Source organism: Budorcas taxicolor, chromosome 1 (assembly GCF_023091745.1).
Source record: "Budorcas taxicolor isolate Tak-1 chromosome 1, Takin1.1, whole genome shotgun sequence".
In the NCBI taxonomy this organism is placed as follows: domain Eukaryota; kingdom Metazoa; phylum Chordata; class Mammalia; order Artiodactyla; family Bovidae; genus Budorcas; species Budorcas taxicolor.
The window spans coordinates 122,612,877-122,639,217 of NC_068910.1; the positions used below are offsets into that span (position 1 = coordinate 122,612,877).

General features: G+C 47.5%; 1 protein-coding gene across 1 annotated transcript in view; it reads left to right on the forward strand.

Annotated features, from left to right (window-relative positions):
- BOC (BOC cell adhesion associated, oncogene regulated) overlaps positions 1-26,341 on the forward strand; it is a 74,341-nt gene that overhangs the window by 13,790 nt on the left and 34,210 nt on the right. Inside the window, exons 3-4 of the mRNA XM_052637277.1 lie at positions 22,979-23,160; positions 23,826-24,104. Of these exons, the coding sequence (XP_052493237.1) occupies positions 23,064-23,160; positions 23,826-24,104 (376 nt within the window). The 5' untranslated portion in view covers positions 22,979-23,063. The remainder of the gene's footprint in view (positions 1-22,978; positions 23,161-23,825; positions 24,105-26,341) is intronic.

Sequence of the window (26,341 nt, forward strand, 5' to 3'; positions counted from 1 at the left end):
AAACTCATGATGCCCGCTTCATCCGGCCTCCCTTCAGTCACTGAAGTTTTGCACTGAGCTGCTTCTCCAAAGACCCAGCAGTAAAGCTTGCTGAGAGCAGTGCTATTTGTGCCTCCAGGCATCTTCCACATGGCCCCAAAGACATGTTCTTAACCGTTTAAGAGTGGCCTTTCAATTGATCAGCCAACAGATTATTGAGCACCATGCCTGGGGCCCCTAAGATGCTTAAAACCCAGACTCAATATTTCCCAAGTCCAAGCAAGAGGCCATTGAACTGCGTTATCTACCTTCTCTCATTGGAAGATCTCTTGACTCAGAGGGGGTGCTAGATGTCACCATTATTGCCACCATGATTATTACTACTTTGGCTTTTGAGATAAGCTGCTGGTTTTATAATCCTTTCGCAAGAAAGGGGTGGGACTTCCTCTTTGGCCCAACACTGGGGAGCCTTTGAAGATTGAAGAGGGGTATACTGCCCTCCATTACTAGAACCTGGATGTTCGTGGAAACCTGCCTGACAGTGCTGTTCGGCTTAATTGAGGTGACATGGGGGATGGCGGGGGAAGGGTGTCCTGCAAGTTGGTGAAGAACTAAGGAGATTTGGGACAACCTTGTTCTAGTCATCCTACAGAGAAAGCAAGTTTTAGTATTATTTAAAAACTCAATACACAAGAGCAGAAAGAAGAGAATCATGAACCCCGTGTACCCATCATTCAGATTCAACAATTTTCAAGACAAACAGAAGAGTTTGGGGTTTGTTTTTTTTTTTAATCTTTGTTTTCATTATTCTGCCCTGTGTGCAGATAGGGCAAAAACGAACGCCACAAGAGTCCCCTTGCCAAAAGCACTGTGTGATCGTCTCCCCATGCCCTCCTAATAAGGCCGTGTAAAGGAAAGAACACCAGTCCAGGGCACTCGGGTTTGAGTCTCAGTTGCTCCAAGCTACCCTGAGATGTTTGTGTGTCTCCTTTACCAGATGCTGAGCTCTTAGAGAAAGCTTGGACTTGATCTTTGGATCCACAGAGCTTAATACTGAATGAGCAGTCAATACATGTTGCCTTGTGTCAGGCAAGGGGTTGTGTGAGTCAGGATGGGTTCCATCCGGACAGTTTTAAGTGATGTGAGTACCTAGTTCACCATTTGGGGAGGAAAGAGGGCAGTTGATGAGTAAAGTGAGTGAAAGTGTTAGTCAGTTGTGTCTGACTGTTTGTGACTCCCACGGACTATAGCCCTCCAGGCTCCTCTGCCTGGATTGTCCAGGCAAGAATACTGGATTGGTTTGCATTCCCTTCTCCAGGGGATCTTCCCCACCCAGGGACTGAACCTGGGTTTCCTGCCTTGCAGGCAGATTCTTTACCATATAAGCCACCAAGTTGAGTCAGGGGCTGGTATCTGAACCCTGGGGGGTCCTCAGTGGGTGAAGGATCAGGTGTGATTGTTCTATAGTGCAGGGGCTCCTGGTTTTGCCCAAAAGGAAGAAGTCAGCAGCAAGCGAGAAAGGAGAGCTGGATTGGAGCTCTGCCTCGCCCCCAGCTTCAGGCGTCTGCAAGCCAGAGTATTGGGGGATAGGAGTCTAAGCATGGCGACTCCAGCTCCAGCCCCGTTTTTCTGGGTGGCCACAAGCAGTCTGCAAGCCGCCTGCACCACCAGGGCCCAGAAGCACTGTTTTATTCATTTGGGAGTTGGCAAGAAGCCGGCCTGTCCAAGTGTGAGGACCAGAGTCTGCTTCTGGCCTGTGGAGTGCTGCGCAGCTCAGCTGCTCTGCGGCCCCCTGGGCAGGGGTGGGGTGGTGTGAAGTGGGTATTGGAGCCACTAGAGGCGTGACCCTGGGTGTTTACCAACAGGGGCCTCAGGCAGGGTGTTCCAGGGCCCACACAGACCCCAGGGAGGTCTCAAGCCCTGACTTTCATCAGCAACCTACCCCTCCCCTTCCCCGCCTGGTCTTTTTCAGTTTAACCTTCCAGCTCTGTCCTCCCCTCCCATACACGCATGATGTGTATGTGAGTGTTTCAGTTTTTATTCTTGGCAGAAGTTAAGACACAAAATGGATTTGGAAGGAGATGAAACCAGTCTGGGTATATGCTGGGCAGCAGCAGCTTCATTCCTGGAGTGGGAGGACCGCAGATGGGGAGGGGTGGGGTGGGACCCACATCTCTAGGTGGGGGTGGGGAGCTGTCTCCTTCCCGGCAGGGGCCAAACTGAAAATCCATTCCTTGGGGAAGGCTAAGTTGTTAGCCCTTTGGGATGTCAGAAAGCCAGTTCCTGGGGAGCCAAAACCCTCTGGTGTGATCTGGTGTCAAGTGGGTGTGGGACCCCTAGATGGCCCACACCTGTTCCACTTCCTGGTGGTCTGTGAGCCCCTGAGACTGTTCTGTGTTTGCTAAGAGAATGGCATTTCAGGTTTTCATGTGCAAATGCTAACGTGCATATGCTTGGAAAACTGCTAGTCTCCTGCTAACCTCCCTGCCCCCCAAAGTGGGGGTGGCCCCAGCAGAGATGACTATGCTCCCAGGGACCTGTTGGAGTATCTGCTACCATGGAAGTTGTGTTGGCCCCCAAAGTAGATGCTCTTTGCAATGGTGGTCTCCTTTTGGGTTTTTATTTCTGTGGGAGGAGGAGAAAACTAGGAATCTTAAAGTCCAGAAAATATCTGGAGAGATCTGAGAGAAACGGTGAGAAAACGTTTTATTCATTAAAATATATTAAGATATTCAGTTTGTAGAATAAAAAAATTTTTTAGCTTTAAAAATGGCAAAAATTTCTCTAAAAATAATACATCAGGGAACATCTTCATACAAAGCTCGCAGTTCCACAGTTTCAACCATGGCGTCCAGTGCACCCGGGGCATTTCTGGAAGCCCTTCATTGTCCCAGTGACCAGCACATCCATGGCAGAGACTCCCAGCGGTTCCCAACCCTGGCTGCACATTACAGTTTCCAGGAGAGAGGTCTGCAAATGCTGACGCCGGGGCCCCACCTCCACAGGTTCTCACTGAATTTGCCCGAGGCGCCACTCAGGCATTGATGTGTTTTAGTGTCCTTGTGTGATTGTTCTACGCAGCCAGCGTTGGGAACCTCCAGTCTTATGGTTATTGTGTAAGAACAGAAGGAAGATGAGAGAGGCCAGATTAAGAAACGGAAGAATTTTATTGTCTCTCGCTACATGCTGGTGCATATTACTTGGATCCAGACTCAGTGGGCTGCTGCCAACTTTTGGACGGGACTGAGGTGCTCAGACCTCAGGACTGACTCAGATGGGGTGGGGGACAGTGCATCTTCAGAAACTGGCTGCAGAGTGCATTGTGGGACCTGTTGAACCAACCCCTCCTGAAACATGGTAGCTAGTGCATGACTCCAACCCAGACTGATTTGGGGTTTGTTTTTTTCAGCCTTCCTCAATTTCCTTTTTTGGTTTGCCTGCTTGAGTCTATCAGAGACTCCCAAGACCAGCAGGCAGAGGAAGCAGATAACCCTGGCTTTGACTCCTTTCCTTGAGCAAGGTGCGTAAGGTCTCTAAGCCTCAGTTGCTGCATCTGTAGAATGGGGATGACAATACTATCTCCTTCACAGAGGTAGATCCCCCTGGTGGCTCAGATGGTACAGAATCTGCCTGCCAATGCAGGAGACACAGGTTCTATCCCTGGGTCATGAAGATCCCCTGGAGAATGAAGTAGCAACGCACTCCAGTATTCTTGCCTGGAGAATTCCATGGACAGAGGAGCCTGGCGGGCTACAGTTCATGGGGTCGCCAAGAGCCAGACATGACTGAGTAACTAATACTTCCACTTCACAGAGGTAGAGATTAGACAAGATAACATGTGCACACTGTCTCACACATAGTAACTCAACAAATTATCATATACTCTTTTATGCTAAGATTGAATATTTCTTCCGATTCTGAATATTTGCTATAATCTCATATTGTGATAGAACCTGGTGTGTTATGCTCACTAAATCAGGATGAATTTTAATTACGTTTACAAATCCGTTACATTAGGAAATTAGTGATTTAGCAGGAAAAAAGAAAGGCAATCTTTAAATGTTAATATGCCCTGCATCGTAATTTCAGCAAACTAAGTGCTTGACGGATATTTTATATAACTTACTAAACAAGGTAAATTTCAGGGTTGTGGTGAAGGTTGTTAAAAGAATATTAAATGTATTTTCATTTTTTCCAAAATACTTGTCCATCTTGTGTGCAAGCAACAGAATCCTGGAATTTGGGGAGAGGTTCTTTACAAGCCAGAGGAATTGACTTTAGAAATGGATGCAGGAAACTCTATAGTTGTGATCATGGAGCAAAAAGCAACATCTTATAGCCCAAGGAGTTGTTAGGAAATGAGGTCCCAGGCCTAGGGGAAGATAAATTTTCAGCGATGATGTAATAATATTTGGGGACAGTTTTATTTTTAATTTATCTTTTTAATTACAAAAGTGATAACTATGTACCCACTTTGAATGTTTCTGAAGTGTTTAACATGAAAAGTGCAAATCTCCGACTCCTCAGAAACAACTGATGTTAACATTTAAGTGTCTCCTGACCTTATCCTGTGACAACCCAAATAGCTGTACACCACATATTCACATGTGATTTTTAAAAATTACAAACATGGGATGCTGTTTTACAAATTGCTTTTGGGATATTCTCCAGGAACCTCTTAGGCCAACATTTCCCAAAGTGTATTTGATGAAATTCTCCTCACTAATGGTACTCTGAGAAAAAAGAGGAATGTGGTCGAGTCAGTCCAGGCCTGTGGTCAAGTCAGTCCAGGCCTGTGGTTAAGTGAGTTCAGCCTCAGTCCCCCTCTTGATGACTCACAGTGTGTAATAGCATATTAAAGGCTCTGACAAGGCCTGCACTAAAGACACCTAAGTTGGTTTTCTTAACAGGGTTTCCCTGACTTCTTTTTGTTAGCCCATTTTAACCCATGACAGGTTTTTAGAAGTGCTGTTTCAGGCACGCCTTACCAACCTGCCCTCTACCTCCTCCTGCTCCTCCAACTGCAGCCTCATGGGGTAGGCAGGAAGAAAAAAGCTCATCTGCTCATTTAATTAACAACACGTGTGCTCCTACTAGGTGCCAAGCGTGCGCTAGACGCTGAGGCTCTGGTAATGTGTAGACTCTGCCCTGGGAGGCTCCAGCACAGCCCTGGTATTAGTCACACAGGATGGTGCGCACCTGGGCCTGTGGGGCGGCAGCAGGGACCCTCCACAGCTGTGAGCCGGGGGGGAGCGGCTCAGACTCTCCCCACCCCTTCCACCCGACCCTTCGACACGTCGCCCATCCCTCGCCCCCCCACACTTTGTTAGGCTATAAATAGTGGTGCCTGACCCAGCTGGCATGATGCCATGTGTTTGCTTTCTCTGCGTGTGTCAGCCCTGCTCCCAGACCACTGGGCTTCACACGCTGGGGAGAGCTGACGGGCGTTGGGGTCCCACACTTCCAGCAGAAGGCAAGGACAGACAGTTGGACTGGAGCATGCTTCAGGTTTCCAGATTGGTATTTATTTGAAGTTTGAGCTGGTTTAAAAGAGCTTTCTAAGTGAGGAAGATTGGGGGTGGGTGAGAAAATGAATGTGTATATTTGGGGGTCAGAGAGGTGAAGAAAGTCTGTTTGTATGAGGTCAGATAGGAAAAAAGTAAACTGTCATGATGCCAAAGCGTACTTACCAGCTGGAGAGCTGGAGAGCTGGAGTTGTTTGCTGTGTTAGTGCATGTGCACACACGCGTGTGTGTGTGTATGGCCTGTCCTAGAGGCACTGAGTGTACATGCCCAGAGCAGGGTGCCTGTGAAGCCTGGGAGGCAGGGTCTGGGCCCTGAGGTATTTACCTGTTGTTAAGCCTCTTTTGTTGAAATACCAGAAGCGAATCTGCAACGGGGATCAGACTAATGGAAGGCCTTCCTCAGGTAACCCTAAAGGAAGTTACTCAGATTGAATCAGTTGCTGTCATACATTGAAAAGCTGCTTCGCACCAGTTGTTACTCTAGACAATTTGCTAATGTGATGTTTTTGCTTCAGCATTCTTGTGTGAGAGATTTTATTGTCCCGTGTCAAAACGCCTCCTCCTGAATGTCAGGGTCAGGGTTTCCTGCTTGCAGGAGAGTCTAGGAGAGACACTGCCAGTTTCACAGTACAGCTGGGTCAGAGGCCAGCTGAAAAGAGGCAGCTTCTGATCCCGTCAGGCCCTGACTTAGCAGTTCAGCCATTTTGCCCCGTGGCTCAGCTTTTCAGTTGAATGCTTCAGGTTTTCTGCCAGCATGCACGAGCTTGTTAAGGGGTGGGGGGCATGTGTGTCTGTGTGTTAGGGATTGATGTGTGAGTGTGTTGGAGTTGGGGCTGGTCTCGCCCAGCACTTGGCTTGAATCAGCTCAGCTCCAGAAGCACACAGGTCAAGAAGTGGCAGCCTGAGTCTCATCACTCTGGGTCACAGAACCTGAGACCAATTTTGAGTCTTGAGGAAGGTACAGGTATGGGGCCTTCGTTGCTAATCATGAGGAAGGGGCATATAAATCAACTGCAGGTGGCTGCTTAGTTGGAATTGGTGGTAATTATGCTGCCTAACAGAGTAAATCGGAGAAGGCAATGGCACCCCACTCCAGTACTCTTGCCTGGAAAATCCCATGGACGGAGGAGCCTGGAAGGCTGCAGTCCATGGGGTCGCACAGAGTGGGACACGACTGAAATGATTTAGCAGCAGCAGCAACAGAGTAAATCAATATTTTCAACACCTGTCAAAGTCCTAAGAAAAAGTTCCCTCTTGACTATGTGACTACACTTTTCTCTCCTCTCTACCATACCCTTTCACTTTTGTGTCTCCAGTTGTTCATTCACTCAGTAGGTCTTTGCTGAATACCTAGTGTTAGACGCTGAAGATGTTCCTGTAATAAGATCACCGACATTCCTGATCCCTGAAGCCTTTGGTCCAATAGCCAGTAAACAGTTAACATGATGGTGCTTCCACCAATAAGTGCAGTGTGACAAGAGCTTCTGGTCCAGCTGCTGCCTGACATAGAGTGGATGCTGGGCACGTGCCTAGCGAAGGGAAGCCAGTTTCCTTGGGTGCCTGCTTCTCCTCACACTCTCTTCCCTCCTCCTCCCAGGACAAATCTCCCAGGACTATGCTAGGAATGAGCATGGATGATGGGAAGGGGGATTCTTTTAGCACTTGTGAAAAGGACTAAGTTGGAGGACTGACCTGCTGTGCTGTGCTGGGCCTGAGCGTACACATGTGTGTGTGTGCATGTGCTCAAGTGTGTGCCACATTTTTTTGTTGTTGTTGTTGTGACTGATGCCTTTGCTAGTAGTTCTGGTTCTTTGCCTGCACTTTATAAAACCCAGTCTGTCTTTGATCTTTTCTCGAGGCCCTGCCGCATTGAGTAAAGTAGAAAGATGTTGTCAAAGTGAATGCTAACTAGCTTCCAAGTTCTTTAAGGATGGAAAACTGCCTGGTTTTCTCTCCATCCCCTCCACCCTCCATACAGTGCATGGCACCTAGTGGGTGCTTAGTGTGGTTTTGCTGAACTGATCTGAATCCTGCCTTAAGCCCACCCTGGGATTTGTACCTCTTGTCAGGAGTGACTTTGGCGTTGCCAGCTGTTTTATCTGTTCCACTCAACATGAACACTAAGCAGAGCAGCCTTGTCTGTCTTACTCTTCTTTGGAGCCAAATCCTGTTATTTTCTGGATCGTTTGTGAAAAATGCCTTTCCTGTGGTTCTGTGTATGTTGCAGACTTGCTCTCAGGTGTATTTCCTGGGATAATACATCCTGTTCTTCCCAGGGTTCCATTGTCTCAGTGGGCACCTTTCAGTGGAATCCATGTTCTGGCCTTCTCTGCAGCTGGCTTATGATAGCAAGGTTTGTGTTCACACACGGCTCACTTGTCCAAAGTCCTTTGTCCTAAGAGATAGGACTTAAGCTGTCAAGATCTGCCGTAAGTGCTGTTCGGGTCTGGGACTGGTTTATGTACTGCTGGTGCAGTCTCCTGGAGCTCTAATTAACTCCTTTTACATTGGATCTCACATCAGCCATGTACATCAAAAGCCTTGGAGGCGGATGCTCCTGTTTCCTCTCCAGTCACTGTTAACCATTTTACTTTATTGTTTACTTGTTTGGCTATAGCCTGGGCCATAAGCTGTGATTAGAAACAGGTAGATGCAAAAAGAGCAGGTGGGTTGTTTTGGTTTTGTGCGCTAACTGATGAGGTTGGAGGTGGGCTCCATTCTGGGGCTGGGAGTGAGGGGAGGGTCACAGAAGGGCTGAGGGTGTGTTTTCCTTTCTGTAAACACTTCTCCATAACTTCTTGTCCCAAATGACCTGCTGTCTGACAGGCATCTTTCCCTTTTCTCTGCGAACAAGTAGAGACACCACAGAGAAATTATCATCATTATCATCATTATCATCATCAAGAAAGTGCAGAGAGAGGGCATAAATGGGGGGATGGCAGGAGAGGTTATTAGCGTAAGTGATATAAATGTTGACTAGTGTTGGGTGGAGATGGAGAGGCTAGAATTGTCTTGCCACAAACTTGGGAATTATAGTACCGTCTGAGGATCTCCTATCTCATCAGGCTATTGGGAGGTTCTGTGAAGCACTATAGAATGTAAGTGTTACTGCTTTTTTCCAACAAAGAATATTTCTTGAACTTCTGATGCATGTGTTGTAGGGCAGCAACATCACGCCATTGCTTTGTTGTGTACAGCTTATGAGGAGCAATGAGCAAAGAGAACATAGCACATGTGCCTGGAGTTCACATGCAACATGTCCTTAAGTCTTAAAGGACATTAATCTCAAAGCCCACCAGGTGGCAATGCCACTGTGTGAAATTAGGCCTGCAGTGAGTGGCTTTCAGCAGAAAATACTAAGCAATTTACCCAAAGGCACCCCCCCCCATCAAGGGTGGAAGTGGCAGAGCTCCTAGCCAAACCTGAGGTTTTTCAGTACCTGATCCTACAGAGTTTCAGTGTTGTCACTGAGTAGAGAAGCTCTGTCTATGATACAAATTTCAGATAAGCCCTAATGTCCTTTTGCGGTAAAGCATCAAGAGGGGTTTTAATAACCTCTCTCCCCATCTCTAAAGGGAACAGTAGCGCTCCCTGGGCTGTGACAGTGATCATGCGTGTGTGCCCTAGCACTGGGCTGGGCACAGAATGCGTGTTCAGCATATCCAGAGGCCTTACCCACAGCTCTGCTCTCATCTCTCCTACCCTCCCCATGCTTTCTGTTCAGGCCTCAGCTTGTCCTCTTTCTCACTTAACAGCTTTCTTTCTCCTTCTCCCATCCCTCTCTGCTTGCCTCCTTCCACACTGGGCTTCAAGCTCAGGCCATGTTGACACTGGCTAGATGAAACCCAATCACAGTATCATCCTAGATGGGATTCCTTGCAGTTCAGGGGCTACAGGAAGCCTGAAGTTTGAGGCTTAGTTGGGTGTTTGTTCTCCTTCTTATCTCTTCTCCCAAAATAAAGAAGGCTCTTGAATGAAACCTCAAGAGCATGTGCTGGGGCACATAGCCTTCCACAAGGGCTGCCTACTCATCCAAAGGCCATTTGGGTTTGAAAAATAAAGGCCACCATTAAAGTCGTTTCCCCATAGAAAAACCCCTTGGTTCCACCACTGATAAACATGTCTCTGCATTCCTTCTATAGCTTCATGGGTCAGATTAATGTTTTTTCTCAATCCCAAATTTCTAATCTGAATAAACCCTTTGGTTCAGCAGACATTGACTGAACCCCTAATGTGCCAAGGCTTTTCTAGGTGCTAGGGTTACTGAGATAAATTGGACACATCCTTGCCTTCGGGAAGTTTATATTCTGGGAAAGAGACACATCACAGACAGACAAATCCACATATCATCATGGAAATGTTGCAGGAGGTGTGCAAACTGCTGTGGAAGCTGGGATGAGAAATAGTCGCTGGAGGCATTGTACAGTGATGTGGAGGTCAGTTTTGAAGGATAATGAAGGGAGAAGATGTTTCTGGGAGAAGGAAAGTGAAAAAGCAGCTTGCCCAGGGTTTAGGATTTGTGGGAGGAAGACAAGGGGAAGGTTGACTGCAGCCCAGTTATAACGAGCCTGCAAGGTTGTGTGAAGGAGTTTGAGCCTTATTTAGTCATATTTCAAGTTTGGGAAGCTATCAAAGATGTGAGTCTTATTAGCTCATTTGCTTGTTTGTTTTTAACTGAACTCAAAAGGAGCGAAAAATCAGTCCTAATTCCTTCACATTTTCAAATCAACTTTGAAATCAGCTTTTGTTTGTTTCATATTCCCTGCCAGGCCCCTCACCCAAGTGCTTGAATGCTTTTAACAACATGAGATCTGTTTTTTCCTTAATATCTTTTAAACATTTTTCATGTTGCTACTTGATCTAATGATCACTTTTAATGGCTGCACAGTAGTCCATCGGTTATTCCACCTTCACTTATTTAAATCAGTATGGTAGAGTGAAGAGTTTTTAAGAGCCAGCCAGACCTCATTCAAATCTTAACTCTCTGGTTTGCCATCTGTGTGATCTTGGACAAAATATTAAATCACTCTGAGCTTTAATTTCCTCATTTATAAAATGGTTGTACACCTACTGTACAGGGCCATTGTGAGAATTATATCAAACCAGGCAAATTATGGATTGTGGCCTATAGGAGGCATTGCTCAGTGAACGGTAGTTGTTCGCTTGTCATCTTTACAAGATGTAAAAGATGACATCTGTTTGGTTGAGCTTGATGTTCTAGAAGGAAGGTAGGTGACAACGTGGAGGCTTGTTAGTTGGGCAGAGGAAAATCAGGGAGCCAGTTTGAGGGCCCTCAACATGCACTGTCTGATACACAGTAGCTACTAACACAGTGTGCCTACTGAGTGCCTGAGTGGTGGGTAGTCTGCGCTGGTATGTGTAGTAAATAGAAGATATACACTAGATTTAGGAGACTTGGTATAAGACAAAATATATACACTATTAATAATTTCATATTGATTATGTGTTGATAATATTATGGATGTATTGTGTTACAAAAGATATTATAAAATGATTTCTACTTGATTTTTCAGTGTGGCCACTAGAAAATTTTAAATGCTGTATGTGGCTTGCATGGTGTTTCTCTGGTTGCTCCAACCAGAGTTAGTGTCCCCAGGACCAATCAGATACTGGGGTAGGGAATCGGGGAGTGGTTGGGGGAGCTCGGAGACGAGGATACTCCCAGGTTGGGTAGCTAAGTGGATGGTGAATTGTTACATTGTTTTAGGTAAGACCAGGGAAGAGTAGATGGGTTTGAGTCTGTTTGGAGAAGAAGCAGGGGTGTCCTCTGAGCAGTGAAATGAAAAGTATTGGTCAGGACCAGAGAAGCTGTCCCTGCTTTCCTGAAGAGCTGCCATTCTGGTCTCGCCACATCACACACATCGTGGTGAGATTACTGACCAGAGTGTTCACTGCTGGGAGGGTGGGAAGAGTGTGGCTGCTCTGCTGAGCTCCCCCAGCACTCCAGCACTGATCTGTACCAGAACCCCAGCTGTTCCCACTTGCTCCTTTTTGGTGACCTCCCAGGTGTTCCCACACACTTGTCTGTAACACATGCAATGTGTGGAGTCAGAAAAACCAGGAATAGGACTATGTACAGGAGTCTTCTGTTTCAATAGGAACAGAAGTTGGAGAGGAAGGCTGCTCTGCAGGGAGTGCAAGTGCCCAGGGTCCTGGTCAGCCCTGTGCAGTTGGGTGTGTCTTCACCTACTCTGGTTCGAGGTCTTCAGACCTTTATGGGTCCCTACAGCCATGAAATTAAAAGACACTTACTCCTTGGAAGGAAAGTTATGACCAACCTAGATAGCATATTCAAAAGCAGAGACGTTACTTTGCCAACAAAGGTCCATCTAGTCAAGGCTATGGTTTTTCCAGTGGTCGTGTATGGATGTGAGAGTTGGACTGTGAAGAAGGCTGAGCGCCGAAGAATTGATGCTCTTGAACTGTGGTGTTGGAGAAGACTCTTGAGAGTCCCTTGGACTGCAAGGAGATCCAACCAGTCCATTCTGAAGGAGATCAGCCTTGGGATTTCTTTGGAGGGAATGATGCTGAAGCTGAAACTCCAGTACTTTGGCCACCTCATGTGAAGAGTTGACTCATTGGAAAAGACCCTGATGCTGGGAGGGATTGGGGGCAGGAGGAGAAGGGGACGACAGAGGATGAGATGGCTGGATGGCATCACTGACTCGATGGACGTGAGTCTGAGTGAACTCCAGGAGTTGGTGATGGACAGGGAGGCCTGGAGTGCTGCGATTCATGGGGTCACAAAGAGTCAGACACGACTGAGCGGCTGAACTGAACTGAATTGATGGATTAGATGGATATGATGCTGACACTAACTTCTGGGTAGCATTTCAGAAAACCAAATGCTCTTTAGGTTTTAAAACTAGGAATTGAAAGTGTACCTGGCTCTGGAAATATCCACTGTACCATTTCCTGAAGGGTTGCTGGGATACAGGGCCTTGGAATCAAGATAAAAGCAAAGAAAAATGATGAGAACTTTTATGTACTCTCCTATAGTCTTGCCCAATTTCACCGCCCCCCTCCCCCACCTGCCCTGGGGGTTGAGCTTAAAAAACCACAGATTTTTGATGGCATTTCGCGGGGAGTAGAATAGAGCAAGCTTAGAGGACAAAAACAAACCACAGCAAGCACTGGCATCTGCCTTGGTTTGAACAGTTTTATCTGACCTAGCCTGCTTGACTTTGGGCAAGGAAGGTGACAAAAGGCCCATATAGTAGGTGCTAGTATCACTCTGGCAGGGGCATTCCTAGCAAAGGTACAGCAGCATTTTGCTTTTTTTTTTTTTTTTAAAGCCATTGTTACCCACCCAGACCCTGCTTGTAGTTGTCAGTTGGGTTAGGAGTTTCAAGTTCTTGGTTGGGGCTAGTACACCTCTAGGAGCATGTACACGGTTCATTCCTTCAACCACCATTCGCTGAGCTCTTCCTGTGTGCCAGACCATGGGATTAAAATTTTAACTGTAGGAGAGATTGTAAAAGTTTTTATAGTCTTTCTTTGGTTTTATTTTCTATCTTGATTCTAAATTTGTGATTTTTCACGCTCACAGAACAAAAGCCTATGTTTCACAACTTACAAAACTGATTCTTTAGGAATTCTGTCAGAGCTTGGGCACCAATTTCATTTTTTCTGAGAAGTTGAAATGAACTCTGTTCTCTCGTTACCATCTCTCCCCTCCTTCCCTTTTCAGCCCTGAGGAAAGATCACCTCTGGTCTTGGGGAGCCCCAAGTCTCACTTCTGGCCGATATACTCACGACAAGGCTTCATCTACTAGACAACCCACCCCATTGACTTGGAGGCCCCATATGCCCTTAGTTTGGCGTGGCAGACCACAAGCAGCACCAGACCAGCCAGGGGAGAAAGTTGGACCCCAGCTTGGCAGGCTGGTGTGTCCTCCTTTACAAACCCCTACAGGGATTTATTTGTAAAGTGGTTTCATCCTATTGCAAAATTGTGACTTTTTCAAGGCAACTGTGGAGAGCTAGGAATTGACTGCAGGCTTGACAGCTTGGGGAGGTAGGTGTTGCTGACTTGAATGCCCTTAAACTGACTGGGATGGGTGCTGGGGGATAGGTAGGTAGGGGTGGGTACCTAGGCATAGAAAGCTGAATAAGCAGGAAGGAGTCTGTGGTCTGAGGCCCTGGTGGGCCATGCCCACCCACCGCACTGGCTCTCCACATGGGCACGGACTGCGCACACCTGCGACACCACGTGCCCCAGGCCCTGCACAGATGCTGCTCTGCTCTCTGGGGAGCTCCCACTCCTTACATCTTGCTGCCAAGCCCAGGCCCCATCTCAGCATCACCTCACTTCCTCCCTGCTGCCTTTCTGCGTTCAGACCTCTCTAGATTAGAGCTCTCTGGAGACCCAGTCCTTTTAAAAAGGAGAAAGAAAGAAAGAAGGAAAAAGGGAGAAAAAACAGAAAGAATGAAACTAGGCCGAAGAGGCAGTGGTGCCTTGAGCTATCTCACTGCATTACAATGAATATGGACTCTATTAAGCTCCGTTCTGCCTGTTAGTGTTTCCCCGGGCAACACAGCCCCCATATGGCAAGCATGCAGCAGATTAGGGGAGGCCCCTGGGCCTCATTGAAGGCCGGGGGCTTGACTGGCAGTTGAACCCCCTCCACACCTCCCTCTACTCCTCACACTTGACACTGCCTGTGTTTATCTAAAGCAAGGAGGGGGGGCCATTTGGAAGGTTTTTGTCCTGCTCTGAGAGAAGGGAGAGGAGGCTGGAGGTGTGGGGTGGAGGAGGGGGGCGTTGTAGAAGGCTGCAGAGGTGGGGTGGAAGGGATAGGCGAGGAGGAAAGGCCTCATAAATATTCAAGAGGAGCCGTGAATGGAGAGAGAGAAATAAAGCAGATGGAATTTGTGTTAAAGAACAGCACAATCACCCTGTTTTGAGCCCTCCAAAAACAAAAAAAAAGAAAAGGGAATGGCCTTCTAGGAGTGTAGGAGCTGCGTTTATCCAATTAGCAGGGTTGTCAAATTGAATTTATGTGGAATAGGGGTGGGGGGAGTGAGAAGCGAGTGTGGAAGAAAGGAAGTGGTTTTCCTTTTCTCTCTCTTTTCCACTTTGGCAATAACATTTGTAGAGTTTTTTTCCCCTGTCTTTCTCTCTTTAACGGTAGATTAAAAAAAAAAACAACTCTTTGAGGAAATGAGGCCATTTCAGGAAAAGATATATGTGACAAAGAAAGGAGATCCATTAGTAACTTTTTCCTCATACAGTGGAGGTGGGAGAGGATTAAATTGTCCAGTGGACAAATCGAGAGACCAGACCTTCTCTTTACTTGAAGGCAGAAGTAGCTTCTCTGTGAGGGGGATTCCTCCCAGATACTGTGTCCAGACTCTTCCTTTCCCCTTGCCTGGATGGGAAAGGAATCTACCTCCCAGAGAAGAAAGAAGCTCTGTCCATGTTGGTTAGCAGCTTGTTTAAAATTTTGGGTTCGGTGTGAATTGGGATTAGCTAATCTCAAAGTGCCTCTGGTTATTTACTTCCCTTCTCAGAACCATCGTAGTTGCCTTCTGCCTATAATGTTAATTTCCATCTCTTCTTCCTAGTCTTCTGTGGCATGCTGCTGCTAAGTCGCTTCAGTCGTGTCCGACTCTGTGCGACCCCAGAGACGGCAGCCCACCAGGCTCCCCCGCCCCTGGGATTCTCCAGGCAAGAACACTGGAGTGGGTTGCCGTTTCCTTCTCCAATGCATGAAAGTGAAAAGTGAAAGGGAAGTCGCTCAGTCATGTCATGACCTAATCTCAATTTCTTCCTTGCCCCTTTTCATTCCTTTAGAATGGTCCCCAAAGTGGGGTGCAAACTCCAAAGGGGAAATACAAGATATTCCATTAGGGCACTGGAAGAAAATAGTAGAGGTTCTTTTAAAGGTTTCTGTCCGTAGAAGGAACAGGAAAGACATTCCATTTTTCTGATATTTAGTATCAGGATTGACGATCATGCTTTTAGTCTATATACTGGGCAGTGATGTGGCGCAGCAGAGATCCTCATTGCTTGGAAGCCGTGACAACAGGGACCTCAGTCCATTAATCATTCACTCCCCAGCTCTCCTGTTCCTCTGTTAAGTGGATTTACAGATTATATTATTTAGTTTTAACTAAATTAACCCTCACAGTCTCTTCAAGTGGCTTAAAGAGATTGCTGCAAAGAAACTAGGTTGAAGAGTACGCTGATCATCCAGGCACTTGCAAACAGGATGAAAACAGCAGAGCTGACCTTTCTCAAGTCACATTAGGAGGTAAAAACAGTAACAGTGGAATCACATCTGATGAGAACTCAACAAATTAACATTCAAGCAGTCCCTTTGAAAGAGATTACATCCATATCATTAATGATGAATCTAATCCTAAATAGGCTTTCTGCCTTAAGGTACTAGCTTAATGATATTATAAGATAGTCGTGATTAACATGTCATTAAAATATAGTTTCACTTTTCAGTTCAGTCCCTCAGTCATGTCTGACTCCTTTCGACCCCATGAATCGCAGCACGCCAGGCCCTGTCCATCACCATCTCCCGGAGTTCACTCAGACTCACGTCCATCGAGTCAGTGATGCCATCCAGCCATCTCATCCTTTGTCGTCCTCTTCTCCTCCTGCCCCCAAATCCCTCCCAGCATCAGGGTCTTTTCCAATGAGTCAACTCTTTACTCTTAAATTTCAGTTTGATAGTATGTGCATTTTATTTGTAAATAAATATGTGTGTATTAGGGATATTTGCCCAGAATATTTTTCTCATGAGGGAGCAAAATCAGAAAGGTTCAGAGACCACTGTTGAAGGGAAGTGTCTACTTGAGGCACAGACCTCCAAACAGACCCCTCCCACCAGGTTAGCATCACCCTCTGCGGTGCCCTCCAGCTCTTTACATATGCATATCTCAGAAAGCCCAGTTTCAAACCCCTCCTCCCCGTATCCAGAAAAACTTTTCCTGAAGGCCTAAAATTGAAGATGCTTTCCTCCCTCTGATCTCATTTGCCACTTCCCATTTGTGACTAAATTGGTGACCCATTAAGGTTTTGAAGTAAATAATGCTGAAATTGTTAGATGAGAGTAATCTCAAAACTTCAGTGGTTCTATGCAACAATGATTTATTCTCCTGTCGTAGACTGTGCTGTCTTCTTCCCTCTTGTAGCTATGCTTTCTGAAACATGGGATGTGGTCCATTGGCAATGGAAGGAGGGAGAAGCAGCCCTAACTGTCTTGGCCTGGAAGTAACACAGAACATGCTCACTTACACATCAATGGCCGGCACCTGTCTCACGGTCACGCGGCCCTAAGCCAACTGCAGAGCAGGCTGCGAAATGAGCAGTTAATGGATATTTGCACTGATTGACCCATGTTCCAAGCTTTATTTGAAGTTTCTCAGGACAGAATCCATCTTCTAGTACTGCTGCTGCTGCTGCTGAGTCGCTTCAGTCGTGTCCGACTCTGTGCGACCCCAGAGACGGCAGCCCACCAGGCTCCCCCGCCCCTGGGATTCTCCAGGCAAGAACACTGGACTGGGTTGCCATTTCCTTCTCCAATGCGTGAAAGTGAAGACACTCAGCCGTGTCCGACTCTTAGCCACCCCACGGACTGCAGCCCACCAGGCTCCTCTGTCCAAGGGGCTCGCCAGGCAAGAGTGCTGGAGTGGGCGCCATTGCCTTCTCCCTCTTCTTCTAGTACAGTACCTTGCATTTGCTGTTCTGCGCTAAGTCACGTCTGACAGTGACCTCATGGACTGTGGCCTGCCAGACTCCTCCTCTGGGCTCCACCGTCTCCCGGAGTTCGCTCAAATCGATCATAGATGGTCTTCTATCGGATAGCTCATGGTGATATTTTTTTCTTTTCAGGAGTTATAATAATATTGCATTACACATAGGTTTTTTTAAAAATAGAAAATACATGCACAAACTTTGGATAAGGAATAAGCTAGAAATACATCAGAAGCTGGCTAGAGCATGACTCATACTTAGGGCCATCTGACCACTGTTGTTCTTCTCTGTGTGATCTCAGAGTGGTCTGGGTAGATGTTCTGGTTTTGAACTGTATTGCCTAGTGTGGTAACCACTAGACCTATTGGTTAATATAAAATTAAAAATTCATTTCTTTAGTCACCTGCCAATGCAGGAGATTTAAGAGATGAGTTTCGATCCCTGGGTGGGGAAGATCCCCTGGAGGAGGGCATAGCAACCCACTCCAGTGTTCTTGCCTGGAGAATCCCATGGACAGAGGAGCCTGGCAGACTACAGTCCCTGGGGTCGCAAAGAGTCAAATATGACTAAAGTGACTTACCATAGCAAACATTAGCCACACTTTAAGTACTTAATTGCCACAAGTGCCAGTGGCTACTTGTTTGGACAGTACAAATATAGAACATTTTCATCATTGCAGAAAATTCTATTGAAGGCATTCTTGTGAAGAACAATAAGAGGTTGTTCTAGATTGGAATCTAAATGGTAAAAGAATGAAAATGACCACACAAAAAGTTACTATTGTAGATAATGAGCCAGGTAACATTTTTATGCATAAGGAAGTAAATTCAAAAACATTCTAAATTTGGTTCTAAAAGCAGTTTAAAGCAGTTGGTTAATGTAACCCAGAAAGTCTTTGGGAGGCAAGTGTCAGTATAGTAAGAGCGTTGTACTAGGCGTCAGGAGACCTGACTTGCAGTCCTGGATCCCTATTCTTAGTTGGGAGACTGTCCATCAGCTTCTCTGCCCCTGGCTTTCCTCATTTAGAACACCGGATACCTGTTAGGTGTTCTCCTGAGGTATTATCTTTTCCTCGTGCTTGCGTGTGTGCTAAGTTGCTTCAGTCGTGTCTGACTCTTTGCAACCCTAAGGACTGTAGCCCACCAGGCTCCTCTGTCCATGAGATTCTCCAGCCAAGAATCCTGGAGTGGGTTGCCGTGCCCTTCTCCAGGGGATCTTCCTCACCCAGGGATTGAACCACAAATGTCTCCTGCATTGGCAGGCAGGTTCTTTACCACTAGCGCCACCTGGGAAGTCCTATCGTTTCTTCAGGTCCCTCCTAATTTAAAATATTTCCCTTTAGTTACATCTGTGGGTAAAAGCTTTTTATGTTAAAACAAAAAAAAAAATGCCCTTTCTTAAATGCTCTTCCTAGATCTGCCTACAGTCACATATGCAGCTGTCTGAGAATTCAGTTCACTTGTTTGCCCAAGATTTCCCCAGTGTCACTCCTCTGTGCACCAGGACCACCCTCCTTCTTGAGACCGAGGGCTGCCAGCCCACACCCTCCAGGCACTCAGCATCACCTTCTCAGGGCAAAACTCTCTGCCTTGGGAAAGACCTGTCATAACTCCACAGAGTTGCGAACATACGGAAAAAATGTAACTTGGGGTCAAGAATACTTCTTTTTTCATCTAGCCAGCCCCCATCAGCCAATGGAATAAGAACATTGTCAGATCTCATTCTTGCCTCTGAAAGGGTGATTTTAAGAAAGACTCGTGTGGCATGGGTGGCAGAGAGCAGTGAGCACAGCTGCCTTCCAAAGAAGGAAGCTCTGTGCTGTCCCTTGCTCTCCTGTGCAGCTCCTCCTCTTGTTGGTCATGGGACAACCATAGGGGGTGTTTGGCATTTTAGACGCTGGAGGCTTCTCTCTGCGAGAGCTGCAGTGCATGGCTGACCGGGGGTGACATATGGCCTCGGGTGCCCCTGCCTCACTCTCGCTTCCGCCGGCCCTCTTGGGAGAAGGTGGAGCTGGCCTCCTCCAGCTGATGATCGACTCTTGGTTGTTTGTAATTTTCTCTCACAAAATAAATACTCCAAGGCTGTAATTTCTCGTGCTTGGTCTCAACCTTAGACATGTATTCTGCTGCTGTTGTTTTTGGAAAGTTTCAGAAACGTCTGCTTGGAGATTATTTCAGTGGGAACACGTATGTCAGCAGTTCAGCTTCTCGGATGCATTTTCTTTTATTTTTCGTGTTCAAATAACCCTTAAAAATAGAAAGTACCTAGGCCTCAGCGAGGAAGTCATGTCAAGAATTCGTTTTCCCTTCACTCTTCTGGTTTTTTTTCCTTGCTCTCTTTTCCTGAGAATATGCAGAGAAAATAAGACGGATCTACACAGACTGCATTGCCAAGAAAAATAACAGGCCTTACTGTTGCCTTCACCCAACTTTGAAATTCTACCTTGTTCATTTCACAGTGGGACAAAGTTACACTGCAATTAGGTACTCCAGTTAAGCCTCACTTGCCTTTTTTATCATTAAAAAAAAAAAAGGGTTCTCAGAAATCTATATTTTTGCAACTATTTTTCTAGACCAAGTCCTCTAGGTCCCTTGGTCCAGGAATTAGCTCAGTCTCCCCAGCTGCTGAATACGATGCATCACAGGCTGCGGGGATCCCTCCACCTCCAGACTGTTGTCAGTTTCTCTTTGACACGAAGGAGACCCCACGTGTCCTCTTTGGGCTCATTGAGGGGTACCTGCTTACAACCCTGTCATGGGGATTCATGAGTTAACTCCTTTCTCCCTCTTTGGACACCTGCTTCCTCACTCTCCTCCCTCCCCAGCTACATTCTTTCCTCCTTGTTGCTTTTAAAAGCAGGATGGTGTGGCTGGCATCAGTAGTGAGGTCTGTTTCCATTTTGAACCTTATAAATCATGCAGGGTGCAGAAGTAACAGGAATTGTTTGGCTGGTCCTCGTTAAGCAGGAGGGGGTCTAGGCCGAATTTCCTCAGTAAAACCTCTGTCAACTTTACAACCCAAACACCTCCGTGGCCGCCGTGCGCTAGGATGAGAAACAGCCGTCCTCTCCTCTGGCGGCTTGTCTTCTTCCTGCTCTTTATTACTTTGTCTTCATTCGGCCTCCCTGCCGCCTCCTTCCATCCCTTCCTCCTTTCTTTCTTGGGGCATGGAAAGAGCAGGTCATGAGCAAGCAAGTTCCCTAAAATCCTGTAACTGGTCACTCATGCCATATTCTAGATAAAAACGTTATTTCATTGAGGGAAAGTAGAAAATTAAAACTAGGATCTGGGTGATTAAAACTAGTATCTGGACACCAAAGGCTTGCTGTATTAATGAACTTTTCCTTAACAAACAGGGATTCAGAAATCTGAAAATTAAAATTTTACATTGTTAAAATTCCGCATTGCTCTACCTCATCCTGTTCAGAGGTCAGTTCATTAAGCACCCACTGGGTGCAGAGAGCTGGTAGGAAAAAACATGAAAAGGCTACTATTGTGGTTAAAAGCACAGAACTTTGGAATGAGCCCAACCTGGTTTCATTCCAGGCCTACAGTTATACGACCCTGGGCTAGTTACTTACCCTCTGGAACTCAATTTCCTTGCCTATAAAATGGGGATAACGGTCCCCATCTTATAGAGTGATTCTGAAGATTAAAAGAATACCTCATGAGAAGAGCTTGGCCAGGTACCTGTAGTGGTAACAGGCATGCCTTCCCCAGTCATGCGCAGCCTTAGCAGCTTTCCTTCATTTCACTGTTCTAATAGCGCGGATCTATTGGATTGTCTGAAAAAGAGCAGAAACTCTATCTACACCTAGAAGAAAAATGCTTGGCAGGAACAGTTTAACGTTTTTCTTTCAAACCTCTTTTAGAAAATGTTCCTGTCCTTTTCCAGAATAGTGGAGGAGACTTGGGGTGGTGGTCCTCTGATGGCAAGGATACTAGGCAAAGGGAAGGATTAAAACTCAAGGGGAAAGGACTCTTTCCTAGAAAACACTGCAAACCCCAGTGTAGAGCTGGGTTCAAGATCTGGTTTGGAGGGGTGCTTGTTGGGCAGAGCTATGTAGCCCTGTTCACTCAGCAGCCAGGTGACAAGCTGAAGAGCCAGAGGAATGTGGAGAAGGGAAAGGTTTAGGCAGATCTGAAGTACTTCCTAGCACAGAGCAGGAGCCTCAAGCCTACCCTTCAGCCCCCGTGTGAGGAGCAATGGGGGCTGAGAGGTCCAAGACGGGCTCTGACACCAGCCAATGCAGGTAGCCAGAACTCCAGAGCTAACACAGCTCTGTTGGGCAGCTTAACCCCCCTCTGAGTTTTCACGGTTGACTGTAAGTTTTGGAAAGAGTTGCTGGTTAGATAACTGGTCCAAAAGAGTTAGCACTTTGAATCTAAGTCACCTTCCTGGGAATAATTATGAAAACTGCCACGTGTGCATAATTCAGGAAGATGCATCCACTGCCCAGGTCATTGTGACACTGCCTTCGGGGACCTGAAACTCTGAAGTCTTCCTGCCTGATAGGAGGTTGGCACACCTTCCACGTTGGTCTCATGTTCTTTCTAGAGCAGTGAAAAGCACAGACGCAAGATCGTGGTTTAGGCTGACAGAAGTGTGCATACGTTTGCCTCTCTGTGATTTTGATGAATCCTTTAAACACCGTCGCCTAAACGAGGCATGAGAAATAATATTGTAGAAGAGGAGGAATTAAAATTTTCAGCAGTCAAGAAGAGAGTGGCTGATAGCTGAGATCTGTCATCCAGTGGCTGGAGGAGCAGTGCAGTCTGGACCCCAGAGACATGTTCTGGGTGGAGGTGCAACAGAGTGCCAGGAGTGCAGACTTGGTAGAGATGGAGAACACTAGAACTGCAGCACCAGGGGCAGAGAGAGGAGCAGGGGCCTTGGCTGATACGTGATTTGTGTGTGTGTGTGTGTGTGTGTCTGTGTGTGGGGGGGTGCAGAGGTTACAGACAAGATGAGGAGGGTTGGTTGGTTCCAGGAATCAAAGAATGTTAACAGAGATGTTGGTGACGAGCTGGTGTGAGTTGAAATAGACCTTTCATGAGCCTTGGAGACTTTAGGGATGTTACTTGTTAGTCCTAGGAGTCCTATCAGTCGCTCAGTCATGTCTGACTCTGCAGTCCCATGGACTGTAGCCACCAGTTTCTTCTGTCCATGGGATTTTCCAGGTGAGAATATTGGAATGGGTTGTCACTTCCTTCTCCAGGGGATCTTCCCAGATCAGGGACGGCATCGGCAGGCGGATTCTTTACCACTGCACCACCTGGGGGTGATAGTAATAGCACCTAAATGAGGGATGCGGGGTTCATTCATTATACCTGTGACAGTGCTATGCACAGTGGTCCGTATTAGTGGCATGGCATGCCACATGGCCATGGACAGCTGGGCTCCTGCAGGAACATGGTGAAAATATCTGCCTCCTTTCCAGCATCGTTGCTAAACATTCAGTGTCCCGAGCCTGGGACGTGGCTGCAGGTCTCAGCCTCTCCATCTGCTGGGCTCTCCTGTCCTTCTGGCTGTGGGTACCCTGGGCACGGCTCTGGCATTCTTACCATGACATCACCTTCCAGCTCAGAGGAGCAACTTAGAAGCAGCTTATTTTAGATAAGAAATGGCATGTTGTGTTCCTTGGTCTTCCAGCAGTCCAGCCAGGTCCACACTTTGGATGTCACCACCATGGGGGTGTCCCAGGCATTCTCACCGAGGCCCTTTCTCTCTCTCTTTCTCACAGCAGAGCGTGGCAGGGGATTGTGGTACCTCTTTGAGTGACTCTGGTGGCTTCTGGAACGTTGGCTTTGGACCCTTTGTGATGCAACATGCCTCGTGGGATGATGACGATGCAGAGAAGGAAGCAGCCCGAGGTCACACTCGCCTGCCTCCTCTTGGCTGCGGCGGGCTGCTTCGCGGACCTGAGTGAGTGTTTTCCTTGATTTCTCTGAGGCCCCCTGGGAGGAGCACTTTGCCCCCAGTGTCAGAGAGAATCATTTGACAAGGACCCTCTAAAAAGGCCTTCTTCCTCCTGGATTTCTTCCCACTGACCTTCAGGGACATGTTCAATACTATGAGATGAGAAATGAGCTCAATTACATCATATTGGTTGTGACTTTGCTGTTTTAATCATTTCAGACATATGCTAGGGAGGAATAACAGTAATCACTGAACTGCCTTTATTGAGCACTTATTATATGAGGTTACAGCAGGCAGTTTATATGCATTGTGTGTAAGCTTCCCAGCAATATTATTAGTCCCATTTTACAGATGAGAAACTGAGACTCCAAAAGGCTAAAGTCACCTGGCTCAGAAGCGGTGGCACTGGGATCCAGATGCAGGCCTTATTCAAGTTCAAAGCTTGAGCTCTTGGCGTCCCACCATCCTGCCACTCCAGTCTACCTTCTGGGGACCAGGCCAGGTTGGGGACTGGACCTAAGGCCAGCAGAGTTTCTTCAGAGAAGGATCAACCCCTCTCTGGATGGCTCAGCTCTGAAAGGCTGCCTGGGAGCTGTGCTTCTGAGCACATCGTGCTGTCGGTTTCTTGGGGGGGGTGTCAGTTCATTGCTGCATCCCTGTTCTTCCTCCAGATGAGGTTCCTCAGGTCACTGTCCAGCCTTCTTCCACTGTCCAGAAGCTTGGAGGAACCGTGATCCTGGGCTGCATGGTGGAGCCCCCCTGGATGAACACCACTTGGCGCCTGAATGGGAGGGAACTGAACGGCTCGGACGACACCCTGGGCATCCTCATCACCCGCGGGACCCTCGTCGTCACTGCCCTCAACAACCACACCGTGGGCCGGTACCAGTGTGTGGCCCGGATGCCTGCAGGGGCCGTGGCCAGCGTGCCAGCCACCGTGACACTAGCCAGTGAGTCGTGCTCCTCCACCCACCGCCTGCTCTTTCTCTGTGCCCCGTCCCAGTCAACACCCCCCTGTTAGCCTTATCATAAAAGGGGCCTTACCAGCTGACCTTTCTCATCAGACAGTGGTGGCCGCCCAGTAATCTCCAGTGTCTGGGGGACCTTTGTGCTCTCTGGGTAGGGGCCTTAGCAGGAGTGAGTGTCTATCCCGAAGGGGGCTTGACATGGTTGACCTGTTTCTGTGGGCCCCAGAGCTGGGCCATGCCATGCCTTTCTACCTGGTCACTCTGTGGTCCTAGAGGGGGTGGTGCCAGCTCTTTGCTGCCCGCCCCACCCCCGCCCACTCCATCCTCACAGCAGTTGCAGTCAGAGTGTGCGGAGGGCTACGCATGGTCTGAACAGATACTGTGCATTTCCTCTCAGCCTCCTGCATCTCTGAGGGGCAGGCCTATTCCAAATGCCTGGAACAGAAACTAGAACACAATGAAAAGGCAACTGTGTGATAAAGAGGGAGAGAGGAAGAGATGAGGAGACAGTTCGTCCAAAGAGGATGCCAGGAGAAGTCTGCTTACTACTCTTACATTTAATTACCACTTGGATATACTGTTGTGCCCAAGCTTAGTGCACACATTACCTGATTTGCCATGGGAAATGAGACTTGGCTGATTAGAACTCCCGAAAGCTACAGAGCAGCCCCAGCACCTGTTCTTATATGCTGAGTCTATGGCCAGGGAACATTTAGCCCTTGAACAATGCAGGGTTAGGGTTGCTGACCCTTTAGACAGTTGAGACTCTACATATAACTCATAAGGGGTCCTCTGCATCTGAGGTCCAACCAACCTCTGGTCATGTGGTACTATAGCATTTATTATGGCAAGAGACCCATGGCCAAGTGGACCCAAGCAGTTCAAACCCTTGCTGTTGAAGGGCCAACAGTATTAAGAATTACTTCCCCTTCCCTGCTGGTCCAGTCGGTAAAGAGTCTGCCTGAATGCTGGAGACCCCGGTTAGATCCCTGGGTCAGGAAGATCCTCTGGAGAAGGAAATGGCAACCCACTCCAGTATTATTGCCTGGAGAATCCCATGGACAGAGGAGCCTGAGGGGCTACAATCCATGGGGTCACTAAGAGTCTGAAACGACTGAATGACTAACACTTTCACTTTCTCTGCTGGCTGAAGTGTAGGGAACAGGGAACCTTGTTGAGAGTTTAATGGTGTTTGGACTTTCTTCGAGGTCTCCTGTCCCCTCATGTCCCCTCAGCAGTGCCCCTTGTCCCAGACACCCTGCCTTCATATCACCATCATCGTCTCCCTCGTTGACGTTGTAGTTCTTGGAGGCTGGGGTCCTTATGTTACGGGTCATACCAGAGGCAGGAAACTTATAAAATGCTCCTGAAAGTCAGCTGGGCTCCCTGAAGTGTGAGGCGTGAGTCCTGGGAGGAGAGTGGTGAGAGCTGGCAAAGTAGAAAAGCAGGGGGAAGAAAGACCCTTCGTTGCCTCTGGCTTCCAGATGCCTCTGGCCTTCAGTCTGTGGGAGAACAGGTAAGACAGAGGCTGCCACAGTGTGCCTGTTTCCTTGGGAAGCAGACTAGCAGCCCTGCCGTCTGCTCAGAGGCGGTGGGGAGGAAGGCAGGGGGTCCCCAGCTACCCTCCTGCGGGCAAGGCTGGGGGGTGCTGCATCTTAAGAGCCCCACACACAGTGGGAGCCACTTTTCCTTAGTGGCTGCAGCAGTACTCACGGACCTTCAGTGCCACACCTCTAGAGAGCAGGCTTAGAGTTCGGGTTACAGTCAGGGTTCAGTGAGGGAGGCAGGCCCTGGGCCCCCAGCTGTGCTGGTGGACTAGGGGAGGGTGCTTCACTCAGGCGAGAAGGTGGGGAGGGATCATCTTGTCATAGCAAGAGGGGCTGAGGTCAGAGCTGTGCTTCTTACCGTCATACTTCTCTTGTATATCTTTTTTAATGGTAATTAAAATGACACATAGAAAGTTTATAATATACAGAAAATGTCTCCTCACCATCCTCGCAGAGCCACCGTCGTCATTTTAAAGTATACCCTCCTAGCCTTCATCTGTACCCATATTTTTACAGCACTGAAGATGGTTACTATCTTTAGTCTCTCCCCTATGACATTGTAGGACAAGCATTTTCCATTGGCCGTATGACCATATTTGCATTTTTTGTTCAGTATAAAGTGCATCCAGTAAAGTACACAAAGTGCACTAATCTCAAGTGAACACTGTGTTT